This window comes from Urocampus carinirostris, chromosome 16 (assembly GCF_059441175.1).
Source record: "Urocampus carinirostris isolate Australia breed hairy pipefish chromosome 16, RoL_Ucar_1.0, whole genome shotgun sequence".
Taxonomy (NCBI): Eukaryota; Metazoa; Chordata; class Actinopteri; order Syngnathiformes; family Syngnathidae; genus Urocampus; species Urocampus carinirostris.
In genome coordinates, this window is record NC_142364.1 from 23,182,467 (window position 1) to 23,199,199 (window position 16,733).

A 16,733-nucleotide genomic window follows, 5' to 3' on the forward strand; every position below is an offset into this window, starting at 1 on the left:
CGCGGACGCATTTGTGAAGTTCATTTTAAGCGAAAGCACAGTAAGGGCAAAAAAAAGCCACCAGGCCAGACAAAATTTCACTCTGCCGGCCACCACTCACAGCGATATGTCATCTGGGATAGTGAATTGCAGATTAGATTTTAACCTGTGATGCACTTCGGACGCACAATAATGAGGGGTTATGGTCGTATGGGTATTATTACTTTAAATAGTTCATTTACAATTCACTTATCCTTTTTATTTGACAGGACTTCTAATTTAAGTCAACGCAAAATAGACAATTTGGAATTACACATTTATGTGTCAGTCAAAAAATTGTTAAAGTGTACATACGTTAAAAAATAACTATCTTAGCAATTCTCAAATGTAATTTGAACTCTATACCAGTTTGTTTTTAATACGTTTCCATTGAATATCATGCAATATAGGAAACAAAAGTGCCTCGGGCTTAAACAGTGTCAAATTAAATGCTACCAACCATCAACTGCGGCCATCTTGTTTTTATCTTGTAACCGGATTGCGACGCTGCTATTGTGAGTTTTGTATAGAGAACATATTTTTATATTATAAAAAATGTATGTAATGTTTTTTAATCATGGCAATCTTTATGGCTACAGTTAGACAGAAGGCACAAAAATTGGCTTTTTTTTTTTCAAAAAACTCCATCATGCAGTGGCATGTAGTGATTTTTATGTCTGGTTAGCCTCAGTCAGATCTCCAAATAAATAAACCTACTGTGCAGTTTATTCATTATTTGTTAGGCAACATTGAACGTGTTTTGTTTTAAAAAAACAGCACTTTATCTGTAAAAATATACAAACTGTAGTATAAATAACCTTAAACCTTACCATTACTTATAAATGAAGTCTGCGCTCATTTTTTTTTTTGTATGAACTAATGCCCTTGGTAAGCAGGTGCCTTGCCTAACTCCGCTATCTCTGTTTGACTGTGAATGCGTAAAGTGTGAAGCGCACTGTAAAGCGCTTTATAGATCCTCAGTGACTGGTTAAATATATATATAAATGCAGTCCATTTACCACCTACTATTTAAAAGCTTCGTAACGTGCTTGTCTTGTACTTAATTTGAAGTCTAGTTTTGAAAACATTTGTATCGACATTTAATCATCTAACGTATATGTGTCAAACTCAGGCCTGCGTGCCAAATTTGGCCCACAGTGTGATTATATTTGGCCCGCGAGATTATATCAAATGTGCATTAGAGCTGGTCCGCGGTATGTAGTTTGCCACTAATACTACAAATCCCACAAAGCTTTGCTAGTATTTTGGCATGCAGTAAAACCCGGCAAGTGTTCCTTACTTCCAATCACAGTCATTCATTCATGCCCCGGTCGCATCGGACAAATTAATAATTTCACTCTCCACAAAAATGGCAAAACGAAAGATAGACAACAGGACCTTTCAAGACAGGTGGGAGGCTAATTATTTCACGACTATAATGTACAAAACTGTTTGTCCTAAGTGCAGAGCTGGCGTGGCTGTAATAAAAAAAGTATAACATAAGAAGACACTATAAAATGAAACATAATGAAAAGTACAAGGACATGGACCTAAAGCAGAAGCTGCAAAATTCGGAGGAGATGAAAATAAGTAAGATTTGCAGGCAGACCTTGTTTACGAAAGCAAATTCAAAGAGTGAAGCTGCTGCATACCTGCCAACCTCCACGACTCCATGCCGGTACAAACGTCGTATTATCCCTTACAAAATACAAAATAATCTTACACCATATTATTTTTTTCGGAATGATGCATGATGGGAAATCCCCAGGCGGCAGACACATGCACACAGTAGCATCAAACCGCTTGCTTCGTTTGCAACAGAAAAAATGATACCGAGATAGAGGCTTCTGCGGCGAACTCTTTAGACTTGATTGATTTGCCGTTTCGTGATAGTCTGTGTTTCCCATCTAGTACCCATAATTGACAAATTTGCGTTTTTCCGTACAGATTTTCTTGTACGTCGTACACGTCTTAAAATGCATCATAAACGTACTTTGTACAGCAAAAACATACAGGTTGACAGGTATGCTGCTGTAAAGGCCAGCTTTTTAGTGGCAGCAGAGATTGCAAAATCAGCCTGGCCCTTCAATGAGGGACAGTTTGTCAAAAATGGCATGGTCAAATCGTGTGCCCAGATAAGAAACAAGATGTTTTAAACGTGAGCTTGGGCAGAAATACCATGGCTGAGCGCGTGAGAGTTTTCCACTAATCTACATGGACAACTAAAAAAAAAGTCTTCAGTTTCCATGTTTTCTCCCAGACACAATTTGGCAGCACATATCTATGGGAGCAAGTGTTCTCTGTGATGAAGGTGGACAAAACACCTCACAGAAGTCGACTCACTGATCAGCACCTTCACTCCGTCCTGAGGCTTTCCTCAGCACAGAGCCTGGCTCCAGACTTAAATGAACTTGCATCTAAGAAATGATGCTAGGTATCTAGCTTAGACCAACATACAGAGTAAATCAGAGTGTAGCAAACTGAGCTTGAATATATCTGTTTCTTCTGGACTTTTTCGACTGCAAGGCATGGTCTGTCAATAGTTGACATGTTGGATTTATATCAAATGACATGACCATTTTTGGTTCTGTTGTTAATATAAAATAAGAAATGAATACCGCTGTGTCTTTTATATCAAATTTATTTCCTCATGTTTTTGTAATATTAAGCTTTAGATGTTCCAAATTCTGTGTTTAAGTGAAACTAAATTCTGTTTCCATATGAAAAGGTTAAATAGTACATATCAGTTGCAGTTAATTTTTCAATCGACATTGACTTTGGTCCGTGATTTTACTTCTCTGCTTAATTTTGGGCCACTGTGAATTTGAGTTTGACACACATGCTCTAACGTGACAAAAATATCCTACACTTAAATATTTGGTAGCTTGCTAATACTCTTTTTCTATTGATTGGCCTGAAGAGAATGTGCCAAATCAGAATCACTAATCGTGGTCTCACTATTGCCCCTGACACGAGGCGTGCAGTAATCCTTTCGCTCTTATGGGGGGCAATTGTGAGACAAATTATTCCTGGTGGGCTGCTCTCTTTGTATACTTATGGTGTGAAAATTAAGCTGTTTGGAAAATAAAAATTACAATACTTTGAACTTAAATGAAACAAGAAACCTTAACACCGAATAAATATAAACATCTACCATATTTATTTCTGTCAAATGCACATTGTTTTTTACCTTAAACTCGCAAATTGGGTGCACATTATGCACATGTTTTGAGAGTAACATATTAACACTCAGTCAATAAATAGTGCTGACCATAATTACAAAACATTGGATGCAACGGGAATTAAACCCAGGTCACGACGGTGAGGGGGTTTTGGGGTTTTTAAGGGTTATTGTTCTATCTTCGTTATTCATTACCCGTTATCGGTCAGTTCATAATAGTGAGAGCATCCAAACGTAACCGGTAGTTCACCAGTGGTTTGGATGGAACTTGAAAAGGCATCTGTTTTTATCTCATCGTCATACTATCTTTATACACGGTATCAGAAATACATTTTTAAGAATGAAGGAAAAAAAGTTGTCCTAAAAGATAGAAATAAACACAAGGGAGAAAAACTCTTTGGTATATTTGATGATGTGAAGGACTTTAAAGAACAATAACTGGATACATTGAAAATTTCATCTTGATAATTTGTATATAGTTTACGTTTTCAACAAAGGATATTAATCATGGCCACGCAAATTCAATGTTTGTCACTTGCAATGCCTCATTTGAGCTTGGGAAAAGTTAAACCAACTGTTTTACCAAAATGTATGAAAAAGATAGGGCACAGCCTTACCTGCCTTCAGTGTTGGGTAACTTTAACTTGATTACTTTCAATTACTTTTGGATTACTCCAATACCAAATATGCTAATAAAAGACAAAAGAAACTAAATATGAATAAAATGATGACTCACAACACCTGGTAAGCTTTCTCTCCTGGCTTTGATCTCTAGCAAAACTAACATAAAATGCAACAGAAACAAAACGAAAATAAATCCAAACAGCTTGCCAACATCATTTTTGCCGTTTCATGTATTCCGTTACTCCCCAAGCCTGCACAAAATTTAATAATTGTATTCATATTTAGTTTGTTTTGTCTTTTATTTGCATATTTGGTATTGCAGTAATTGAAAAGTAATTGAAAGTAATCAAGTTAAAGTAACCCTACCCAACCCTGTATAATAATTGGTATATATATATATATATATATATATATATACCTTCTCTTATGATGCATTGTAGATTACTCTCACATCTGCTAGTGAGTGAACAAACACTTACTGGAAAATTGTGCTGCAATACGGCTTTCCTGTCTTCCAGCAGTAGAATGGAGTACGGCATATTTTCTGCAGTCGCCGGGTAACCAATTACGCCGAGTGCCTTCTGCCATTTGTTCTAATTAGTCATTCAAAGGACCATACACATACGTTCAGTTAATATTTCAGTCAAAAGCGCATATTAGCTTCTGCGGTGGTTTAAATTCGGTATTTGATCTCATTGCGTTGTGTCAACGTCCTTAATGATTTGTCCAGTCGGTGTATAATGAATTCCACTCTTTTGTGTGGAGTCAAAAGGCCTCCACCGAGTGTTGCGAGTTAGACCTTGGCGGATTTTAAATACGCGTACTGTTTCTCTATATCACCTCAAGGCAGCCTTTTGCTCCCTTTGTTTTCTTGGTGTCCGCCTTTCCTAAGAAAGCTGCTTTTAAATACCTTTCCCCTTCAAGTGGAGCTTCATGGCCTGATGGGAGATTCGGGACAAAGGAACAGTCAGTCCTCATTTGTTATGTTGTCACCCGCGGCAAGAGCAGAACGCAACCCGAGCGTTATTTAAGCCATGGTCTGGAGTGTGGCGGTGGTACAATAGACCCATTAGCTAACTGCGTAATCGCAGATTACTTTGTCACTTTTTCGGATATGTATGTCAAAAGTAGGCATTGTGACTCCCACCAAAATGAAGTCATCCACTTGGATAAAGAAGCTGACAAAGTGGTGTGTTTTTGAGTAGCTCTTTCTGTAAACATGTCGTCTCTGAGGAGCTAGCTAAAATTGCTCTTTCCTTTGATAGCGCCATTAGAGAGTGCTTTCACGCCGCGCCAAAATAAGAAGCATTAAGTTGCCCCATTCAGTCCAATCAACCATCAAGTCTAGGTTGGCTGCCTTGCACCTTTGACATTTTCTTCAAAAAGCTGCTGATTCTTAATATTTATTTTTGACCAGAGTGGGCTTGACAAAAAGCTTAGCGAGCATCGTTAGTCATGGAATGTTCCCTATCATAGGCCTGGGACTTTAAGGGTTCTGTGCAGTATCTTAGCATCATATGCTCGGGAGTTTAACGGTTCTGTGAAGCACCTTAGCTGCTCCTTCAGTTTCTCGTGTTCCTACGTTTTGATACTAGTGTCAGCTGGGATCGCCACATTTATTGCTTTTCGACCACCACCACTATGTCTGGTTGGTTAGCCAGGAACTTCTTGTCAGTCCAACAGGATCTTGGCCCTGATGTTCCCATCATATTCGGTATGTCCAATCGTCATTTGAGTACTTCCATATAATAATTCTGTAGACTAGCTAAACAACTTGGCTGTGCCTCTCCATGTATGCAGCTCCTGCAGGCATCCAACACCCTGCCACAAAACGCTGGACTGTTTCAGGGGCATCTTTGCACAGTTTGTATCTTTAGTCTAATTTAGTCTGCTTTTGTGCTTATGGACTCCTGTTGTGGTCCCATGATCAAAATATATGTGCTATCAGTCCTGCATTTTCCAAATACTGGTAGGATTTATTGATGTCAGTCACCTTCTCGGTGGTACATTTCTGTGCAGGAGATTGTCATTCTGGTATGTCTGCTCCTCTTTCTCTACACTCTCATCAGGGGTCTGCTACCTGAGACATTCCCTTAGCAGGTCAGATTTTGTGGCCATTTGTTCGATGTAGTCTTGGATTTTCGACTTTTTATCTGTGGTATTGATGCTCAGTAGTACTCGGTCTCCCTCTTTCCGCTTCGCGAATAGCCTCAGGGTGCTGGACTTGGGGTGGATGGTGCATGGTTATGAACACGCTTGTCTTGATGTCAGTGGCTTTCATTTCATCTTTAGCCCAGCTTATTATACCAGTGTGGTATCTGTTGACTGGCCGTATGTACATGTTAATGGCTCAGACCTTGTTTCTACCATTCAGCTAAGTTTTTAGGACCTGCCTTACTCTCTGAGATATTTGGCTTGGGTTGACGTCCTCGTTGTATGTTAAGTATTTCCATTCCTATTCTATTTAAAAGGCAAATCAAAATGTGGTAACATTAAATGATAAAAATCCAATTAACAAAATGTACTTCAGGTGTGGCACTTTTTTCTGTAGTTGTGCTTGCAGCATAATGTCATTAAGAAAACGTTTTAATTCCTGTTTCTTTTTTTGGGACACGTACAAAACACCAATGTATATACACCATTTGGAAACTGCAAAGTGAAACGAAGGGAATTTGGAAATTGTGGCCAAGTTCCATTCCAAATGTCTCAATAAATTGTATTCAATACACATATAAGTATCTAATTATGATTCTGTCACAGGGGACGATACAAATGGGGAACATTTTACTGGTGACAATCTGAAATCGTGTTGATGAAGAGAATGTAAGCATTTACTAAGTAATTTGGTCCCATGGGACTTTCTGGTCTCATTTCCCAAATATTGTTTAACCCGCTCTCAACAATTGTCGACTCATTGTATCACTGGCGTTTAATTAATTTATATTTATTGACGGCAGTTTAAAATCCCACATTTTTGAGAAGCGAACATTTTTAAAGTCAAATTCCACATTCGCTTTATTCCCATTTTTGGGGGGAATGGGTTTAATGTGGGATACCCCACCAACTGCCTCTGAGATGATTTGCTTGTTGATGTTTAATATAGATCGACTCGTGAAAATTAGCTAAGGATTAAAAAAAAAGAAGCTAAAATATTTCCCTAAATTTTCCGATGGTATTTAAAGTAAGCAGCTTTTGCATCGAAACTTTAAGATCTTCTACACTTTGCTTTGACTTGCTCAATTTTCCCCAAGTTAATTAGTGTGTTTGTGTGTTTTTTTTTCTTTAATCCCCTGAAGTGTACTCAGGAGTGAAACATAATTTTGGTGGTAATTATCGGTGTCGTGAATGTCTCGTTTGTAATCGCCCTGCGAGAGAATGTGCATAGTAAACACCTTAGCAAGTTTGCTTTATGAAATGTTTTCTCGGGTCTACGGAGGAATTATTGAAAACTTTTAATAAGGAAAACTAATCTCTTCATTTATCTTTTTATGAAATCATGCATACAACTGTATTGTAAGCAATTAATCAAAAATTGTTTTAAACTTAAATCCATTTGATTAACTATCTAGAAGTTTTTTTTTAAGGTTAAAGTATCGGCTAACTGCTTATGTCAAGCTATTCATAAACATATCAAAAAGTTATATTTTCTAAAGAACTAATTCTTGTGATTCAGTTCATCTAAAACTTCTGTTCTCAGTCTTGAAAAAAATATACTCTAGGCTATCACAACTCTTTCATACACAATATGTGGTAACAACAGGTATTATGATGGAAATAATTGATATAATGTAATAATAAAAATAAATGTATAGAATAAATAAGCTGTTATCCATATATGTTGTTCAGAAGACATGGCATGCAAATGACATGTATGCTGTATTAATCATTAAACCCTTTCAGTACGTTAACACTTATATAACTATCTCAACATCAAAAACAGCAATCTTAAAAACATCACTAAATTTGCAAAAGTGATTTTTCAAAACTTCCAGCTGTGCAGCTTTACTGTAACCCAAATTCCTTTCCAGATGTGCCCTGCACAATTTGTGCAGTTTACTTCCCACAGTATACCCCCCTTTGCTGAATTAAAATCATCCCCCAAAGTATTTCTCAAACGTCGCATCCAATTCCCAAAATCCCCATGGATGAATACTGTTCATGATTATAATATTGTATAAAAATGTTATTCAGATGAATGACTGGGCAGGTAGTTGACATAAACTGAACACGCGCGTTTATCCAGCTCTCATTATTTAACCCTTTCAATGAGTAAAGCTGATCAAACACTTTTGACATTAACAATAACCTTAAAAACTTCAAATTTGGACAAGGTGTTTTTGAAAAACTATAGTTGCGGGGACAGTTGTATTACTTAACATTCTTTACAGACGTGTCCTGCAAAGTTTGTTTAGAGTTGACTCTGTTCCTTCAACAATTTTCCACCCTTTGATAATCTAAACTCATCAACCAACTCAAGAGCCTTTGTCCAATCACCTAATTTTTCGACCAAACGTGTTACCACAGCGTGAAGTTGACGAACATGCATCACTCTTATTTATTAATCATAAACTACTTAACTCTTTCATTTATTAAAACGCATGAGTGTTTTGACATAAGGAGCAAATTTGGACATAGATAACTTAGAAGTATGCAATATTCATCAGTTATATGTGTTTTGAGAAGTTTGTGTGAAGTGGGTTCAATAAATAGATGTAAAGCAAAGTAAACATTATTTACTGGTATGAATGATATGAGGGACCATCCTTGACAAAAATATTTTTAATCAAAATGAAACTGCATGAATGTATTAGCCACAAGAGGTTATGTTACTTTTCAACTGGATTAAAATCACCTTTTTAACAGATAAGAATTGTAATTTAGATTGGGTGGCACAAATTAAGTCAATATCGTGACATGTCAATTAATGCCAAATAGAATATCAAAATGTTTCCATTGTTGCTGTTATTTATGGACCAGATGTGGTTATATTTCTGCCAAATACCCCTTTTCAGACTACTGCTTGGCCAAAAAGCCCAGTAAAATATGATACAAAAAAAATCTTCATATTTGTTTAGTTTTGATTAGATTGGAATAGAAACAAATACACAATGAACAACATTACACAGGCTGTGTCCTTTCTCGGCTCATGATGATATTGTGTTTGTGAAAAGTAAAGTGGATCTTACGCTCTTTTTGTTTTGTTTTTTTTCGCTCTGAAACAGATTTTGAAATCCCGCTGCAATCTCAAATCGTTTTAAGTGTCGCTTTGTGTAGCGCTCACGCGCGTGACATACTAAAGGTTGATGTCGGTTGAAAATGATGAAATAAAAGGGGAAAAAGATTTAAAAGATGTGGTAGTGGTCGTAACTTTTGACATCTCTTTACATGGTTACACAAAGTAAAGTGAACAGGAGAAAGTTTCAAGGTTAGACCATAGATGTTGATTTTTTTTTATTATTATTTTTTTTTTTTAACGCGATTGGTTCCTGACAATTGTTCGTCAGTTGAATTTGTTCGTAAGTTGCTTCAGTGCTATATTTTTTATGTTTAAAGTTTGTATATGTATGTTTAAGGCTTGTATAAGTAATTTGTATTTTATTTGTATAAAAAAATCATAAAATAATATGCTCTTTAAAGATAAATAAAGTTAAGTGTAACTTACTTTCGGAAGATAAGCTTCAAGAGGTCGTCCTCCGTGTTCGAGAGTGGCCGAAAAAAAGCGTTCCAACCGTTTTCTCAGCCGCATCAAGCTTTTTTTTTCAAAAGAAACGGCTCGCCTCTTCTTTACACTTTAAACCAACCATATTGAATGCATGCACGAGATATTAAACAATACAAATCTCAAAGTTCTTAGCGCACTGGAGATAGTATTGATATAGTATAGAGAGTAAAAACTGTTTACACACAAACTAAAAGGAGGAAGCAGATTTTTTTTCTTCTGGGTGGATGCTGGGTGACCTCTCACATCGCCCCACACTGATAGCGGCGGAAAGAAGCACGACAGTAATGTCCTGTACTCGGAAAAAGGTGCACACAATACAAAATCCGGATATTTTTCGACATCCTGTAAGAAATGTTCGAATCTACCGTTTTCGTAAGTCAAATGGTCGCAAGTCGAGGGAGCGTCTGTACACAGTAATCCCTCATTGGGTCGGTTTTGCTATTTAAGGATATTTATTATTCACTCTATTCTGTATTCTGATTGGCTAAAAAGTCGCCCTGCTCCTTCCAGTCAAAGCTGTACACATATGTAAAATAGCTTAAATGACCTATGTTACAAAATAAGTTTCTCTAAAAGCCATCATCTCAAAACAATATTGAATGGTCGTAAGTAGGGGAGCGTATGTATTCCATGAAACAAAATGTTTATTGCAATATTTTGCAATCATTATTTTGCGGCAGACATACAAGGGCTACATGACCTCATACCAATTCCAATATTATTTCAGCATCATTGAGTAATTGTGATTTTATGGGAACTCTTAGAAATGTGGAAAAAAAAAAGGGGGGGGGGGAGAAGAACGGCTTTTTGTATCTGTGTTTATCTAGTTCCTTATTAGTTTTGCCACATTAATAAGAAATGTTTTTTTATTTAACCTATTCATTATTCAGTCAATTTAGGTTTTCAAGGATGAACCTTTTGTGTAGAAGAATTAACTAGCATACAGTTCTTATTTGGGCTTTTGCCTTAATAATTAAGATAAATTAAATAGTACATAGATTTACATGTTTACTATAGTAGCCTTTAGCTTCGACCTGTCATCCCTTTTTTCTAGCTCTGGTCATTTGCCTGAAAACCACTGTTTAACTATTTTTTGTCCAGAAACCCTTTTTTTAATTAAAAAGAAAATCGTTTTTTGTTAGACCTGATTGGATGTCGAATCGGGCTTTGATCTAAGGGAGGAAAATTGCTCAAATAAGGTCAGACGTTTGCGTATTCTTTCTCCCCGGAAGGACGATTTACGCTCAGTCAGAACGTGTTTTCTTTAAAGAATCTTTGATCCAGGAGTCTCAATTGCTCCAAATAGCTCTCTCATAATAGAAATCAAAGTAAACAAAAAAAAATGTATGCACGGCTGTTGTGATCTAAAGCTGCTTTCTAGACAGCCATATTTAAATTCATCATTTTTTTCCGCTTTTCTTTCTACTTTTTGATTCGGTTTCGCTGCCCGACTCTGATCTGCGCCGCTACCTCCTCGGTGACGCCTGATTAAAATGCACGCGCCGACCCCCGTGCCCTCTCTATTTCCATCTAACTCATGACCCTCCCATTTTCGTTTTTTCAGTGTCCTAATGGGCTAAGGCCGATGAAGGACGGCTCCGGTTGCTATGACTACTCGGGGGGCATCGACTGCACCGACGGCTTCAACGGAGGATGCGAGCAATTGTGCCACCAGCAGCTCGCACCCCTCCAAAACCAGCCTGGCTCCAGCAATGTACTCATGTACTGCGGGTGAGCGCAAACACCGTAACTCATTCAGCTTTCCAAACTTGAGAAAAATGTCCAGCATTGAATGGGTTAATTAACTTTGTCGAAAAGCTCTTTAATTGGTCATCACCATTGAGATCATTCCCGCTGACTTTCAGGAAAACGCAATGATGGCCATCTGCTGGGCCATTTGCATAACTCATACAGCCGGGGCAGAAAAGTAAGGAAATGACAGGTGAAGGATATGCTAATTCTCCTTGAGCGGGTCCTCTCTTTGGGGACGATGTCACAGGGCATTAGCTCCTTTTATTCCCGCAGTCACGAAGATGTACGAGTAAAGTGCCGGTCTTCAGTCTGTTAAAGTGTTATCCCATCGGTGTACGTCACCCTAACCCCCCCCGATTCGTGGTTTCCTCAGGTGCGTGCAGGAGTACAAACTGGCATCGGACGGGCGTTCGTGCCTGCTGCAGTCAGACAACTGCGAGGGTCCCAAATGCCCACGGCAGGCCGTACACTTCAACGCCACCTTGTTCGGAGAGATGCTGCGCGGATACGACAACAAGAGCCAACAGGTCAACCTGGGCCAGATCTTCCAGATGACCTTCCGGTAATTAGTTGCCACGTTCACGTAATAAGTGTCAAAACAAGTCGTATTTTTAACAGTGTAATTAGATAACTTTTGATATACCGGTAATTTGTTTAACCTGGTCATTCGTAAAGTGTTGAAACCTCATGGGATTAATTATATTTTATGAAAACACTTTCAAATCAGTAATGTTTAATAACACTCAGTAACACTTGCAAAAATTCAAAAGTTGCACACTCTACATTGGATATTTGTCCATAAGTGTTTCTGGGGTTTTTGTAATGCTGAAGTCCAGTACCAACAAACAGTTTGGTGTATCGTATACAGTAATCTATCTATCTATATATCTATATCTATATATATACACTTTTGTAGGGATTGATGTTCAGGATCCTCTGCATTTAAAAAATAAATCAGTTTTTAAAAAAAAAAACATCTTTGAACTAATAAATGCAGACATAAAGTTAAGATTTTCTCCCGATTTTTATGATATCTCAACCTTTATTGAGCAAAATAAGAACTAATTACATTGGTTTCTGACACTGGCAACAAGTAATTGCTGAAATGTGATTGGTTAAATGCTTAAAGATGCACACATCTGGAAGCGGCACAACCAGGGAAGATGCGATAAAGGGGGGTTGAAAACATTTTATTATTTAATAAGTCTTCATGGACAAAATAGACGAAACATCAAATGATTCGGATATTTCAGGCTAACAGAGAAGGCCTTGCAGCCCCTGACGGCCCAATACTGGCGCATCTGTATAGTGTTTGCCTGTTTTTTTTAGTGCACACCTAGAATGGAATGCAGGTGCCGCAAGGCTTATCCAAGCAGTGTCCATCATTCCTAACCAAATCCAACTGTGTGATATGTATATATGCTTGAGTCGTGCTTTTAGCTGTGATACGTGTTCAGAAAAGCACATAAAAGTTATGATTTTGATTTGTATAACATTCTCAGATGGATTTGACAACTATGTAAAAACGTTTTTCCTCCTTCAACTCCATTAGGTAGTATCTAATACACATGCAGAGGCTTAAATTGTCAATTTCTGTTTTGTTATACCCCACGGGACCACACTGCGCCTCATTGATTTGTGGGCTGGTGTATATCGAGACCAAGATTGTCTTTTGAGCCTCGCTCGACATTTTTGTGTTTACTGTCCACGTCTCTGAAGAGATATAACCGTGAAGGATCGGCTGCCTTTTATCAGTTTTCAAACTGCAGACAAGAAAAGAGGTTCACCGTCTCGTGTTAGCGGAGTTTTGTACCGGGTCGTGCAACTATAGTGCTCTCAGAGTTTGCAGCAAGGAACAAACTATAGACGATGACGATTTAAGATTGAAAGCTGACCCTCTTTCTGCAGATTCCCTCTAGAAAACAGATATTATTCCTCCTCCAAGGAGCATGTGGGGGAACTTCCGATGTAATCACGCGACTAAAATGATGATAAGAGTGTATGTTTAGAGTAGAATTGGATGGATGAAGCATTTTAAAATAGAAACAGAAATAGATAAAAATTATATATATATATATATATATATATATATATATAAGTAATTACCCCATTACATATATAAATAGGTAATTGCATACACCAATTAATAATTATTCAATTGTTTCATTATTTCACACTTCCAAAAAAACCTAAAAATATATTTTTAGAATAGTCAAGTCAAGTCAACCCATGTTTATTTGTATAGCCCTTAATCACAAAGAGTCTCAAATGGCTGCACAGATAAAAGACTATTGCAAACTACAGACTATTATGACACCATCCCCTGATCTAAAACCTACATGAGGGCAAATAATACACAGATATTGTCAACATAAAATATAGGCTATTCATATGCAATAGAATAGAAGTGCATTTTAAGCTTAGAGTTAAACATTTCCATTGAGGTTGCAGATGGAATCTCAGGGGGAGAGCATTCCACAGCACGGGGGCCCGAATGGAGAACGCTGTCGAGCCTGCAGATCTCTTCTTGGCTCTTGGGATCACTAGCAGACCACCATTTTCAGAGCGAAGGCTCCGTACTGGAACAGAAGGGGAGATTATATCTGAAAGATATGAGGGATCAAGTCCATGCATGAACCTTAACATCACAATTTTAACCTAACAAGGAGCCAATGCAGGTTAGCTAAAATCCAGGTAATGTGATCAAACTTTCTTGTCTTAGTTAAAACCCTCGCTGCAGAATTTTCTACTAGTTGAAGGCTCTTGATTTTGGACTTTGGGAGACCGTAGAGTCGTGCATGACAGTAATCGAATACAAAATACATACAATTTAAAACTTTACAAACACGAAATGAACCACTTCTTTGCCACCCTGAACAAACGCAAAAGACTGAAAAAATACCTTGCGCATGTAGAGAAAATGTTGTTTCCACTAAATTATTATGTTATGTTATTATTATTAGTCTGATGCAGTAACAATTTAGGCAAAGCACTACCATGAAAATATGTTAGCCCAATTATCCTCATATTATTATATTTATTTCTCTCTTTTAAGTCTTTGTCACGTGTTTATCCTGTTTAACCACTACAAAATATAGTTGTTGTATTCATCATGTTAATACTTTTGTGTATGACAGTGCCTTGTTAATCCTTTAACATGGATGGAGATGGATTGGACATGCAGCAGTTAGGTCAGCCAAACTATGAGACTACTGTTGACACTAAATAGTAACGTAGAACACTTCTTTATATACTTGCCTTGTATTATATTTTGAACAGAGGTACATGTGTGGAAAGCACTGGTGTAATCACGCGACCAAAAAGGCGTTAAGAGTGTTCATGCGAAAGTACGGGCAGAGTCTTTTGCACTTTCCTCCTGAGTACCTTCCATTTACTCATTTGCACTTACACTACTGACACTTTAAGGACACGGCATCAAGGGTTTGCCAGCTCCGGCAAAATGCATCATGCTACTTGTGCCTTGCTTAATGCACTCTCAGGCTTAACCAGGAGCAAGCAAACTTGTTGAAAAACTTGGCAGATGGGCTGGGCCAAGAGGAAAAAAAATATATATATACTGATTGATTATTTTGTATCACACTGATTATTGTATTTGAGATCTTAGGCATAAAAAAGATCCATCATTTTTTTTCTCATGTGTATTTATGAATAAATATTCCATATTTCTACATTATGAAGCACACCGGATTATTAAGTGAACCACCACAAAATGGTCTTTTGTCATATATTTTGCATACATAAGGCTAACTTGACCATAAGGGCCGTGAAATTAATACTAAAGTAAGAGCTACCGTGTGTATTCATGCAATATAATAATGCAATATTTGATCAGTTGATAAGTGACCAAAATCACAAAGCTTTGTATGTAATGGTACATGCAATCATCTACAAAGAGATGTTATATTTGATTGCATATTTGTAGGAGATACTCTCAGCATCTTGGTTTTGAAACACTGAAAGGTCATACATCATGCCCCTCTTTTTAAGCAGCACATTTTATTCTTTTTTAAGTTGTGTGAAATTTGATACATATCTTGATTAATAAGAACATACATATTAAGGAAAAAATGCAAATACAGAAATATGTAGCTAGCTATTTGAAAGTTGTAAACATTATTACTTCATGAAAAATTACATAATTATCATGAAATCTGATATCACCTGTATATCAATTGGTGAATCGATAAATGCTTACAAAATATACTAACAATTCAGTGTGAAAATGCATTGCCAATTTTACGGAACATATTTTCCTATTTGGAATGTGCATCAGATTATAAGGTGCACTTCAGAATTTCTGGCAAGATTGATGTTTTTTTTAGGTGCACCTATAAAGGTGCAGTAAATACGCTAAATATTTTTTCAATATTTGAAGTTTGTACAAACAGTAGTATTTTTCTCATGACACCAACAATATGTTGAATCAAATAGAGAGCAGTTCGAGGTAATTGATGTTTTTGGCCTAAAAAAACGCCACTAATCAAGAGTTTACTTTTGGCCCTGTAATGAATATCTTTCGATATATAGTACTCAAAACTTATAAATAAATGTTGATTACATTTCTTATTCCTCGAATGAAACGCATCAAATAAATTAAATTACAATAAAAGTACTACAGTAGAGTGAGTGCAAGTCACACTCAAATGCACATGAACATGCACACTTCTAATGCAATTGATTTACCGGGATGTAAAATTTCACACTTAATGGGTGGGCAGACACTTCATGGACCCAATCGTTTGTATCCAATGAATTAAAAAGTAATTTTCCCATAGTTCAGTATGTCCCCTGCTTATCTATTTTAGAGTTTGTAATCCGCGCAGCCACCCTCGAAACTATATGGGTGAAACTGCAATATCTTTTAAGTTTTTAAGCCTTTTTTTTTTTTAAATTTGATTTAGAAAATTTGACAAAATAAAATATGGAGTTGTAGGGGAATATTCTGGCTCAAACCCTGTATATCATAACAATAGATCCAGCTGTCAGGTTCAAAATGATGTAAAGATGAAATCATACTCTTTTTGACTTACAAACAAACTTATGTATTAAAAAGGAGTCAACTTCGGGCAAGGCAAAAATACTCTTTGATTGCTATTGAAATAATTTCCACGGATTGAAGCGCGAGCCTTTTTTCTTATACGTTTCATGGATTCTGATTGGAGGACAGAATAAAACATGTGCAAGTAGAGCTATTCTGATTAGACGATTTCTTTGGTTACATTGTGTGATATACACTGCTGGCCGTTAAAGGGCACTTTAACCCAACAATAAACATGAAAAGAATTTAGTACACTCTTCCACTGGAGGGCAAGCTATCATAACAATATACTTGAAGCCTGTACCTTTTTAACTAATTCATTTGAATGATTCATGTGATACATTACAGCAGTTCATTGTTAGAAAATAAATAGAAGT

The 16,733-nt window shown here is 36.9% G+C and overlaps 1 protein-coding gene and 1 long non-coding RNA gene across 5 annotated transcripts in view; one reads left to right on the forward strand and one right to left on the reverse strand.

The window, feature by feature from the left end:
* astn2 (astrotactin 2) overlaps window positions 1-16,733 on the forward strand; it is a 391,785-nt gene that overhangs the window by 250,703 nt on the left and 124,349 nt on the right. For all 4 annotated transcript variants that reach the window (XM_088355421.1, XM_088355422.1, XM_088355423.1 and 1 more), the window contains 2 exons: window positions 11,110-11,276; window positions 11,671-11,859. In XM_088355421.1, the coding sequence (XP_088211547.1) occupies window positions 11,110-11,276; window positions 11,671-11,859 (356 nt within the window). The remainder of the gene's footprint in view (window positions 1-11,109; window positions 11,277-11,670; window positions 11,860-16,733) is intronic.
* The window catches only part of LOC148350740 (uncharacterized), a 29,891-nt gene that overhangs the window by 11,197 nt on the left and 1,961 nt on the right, over window positions 1-16,733 (reverse strand). The window lies entirely within an intron of this gene.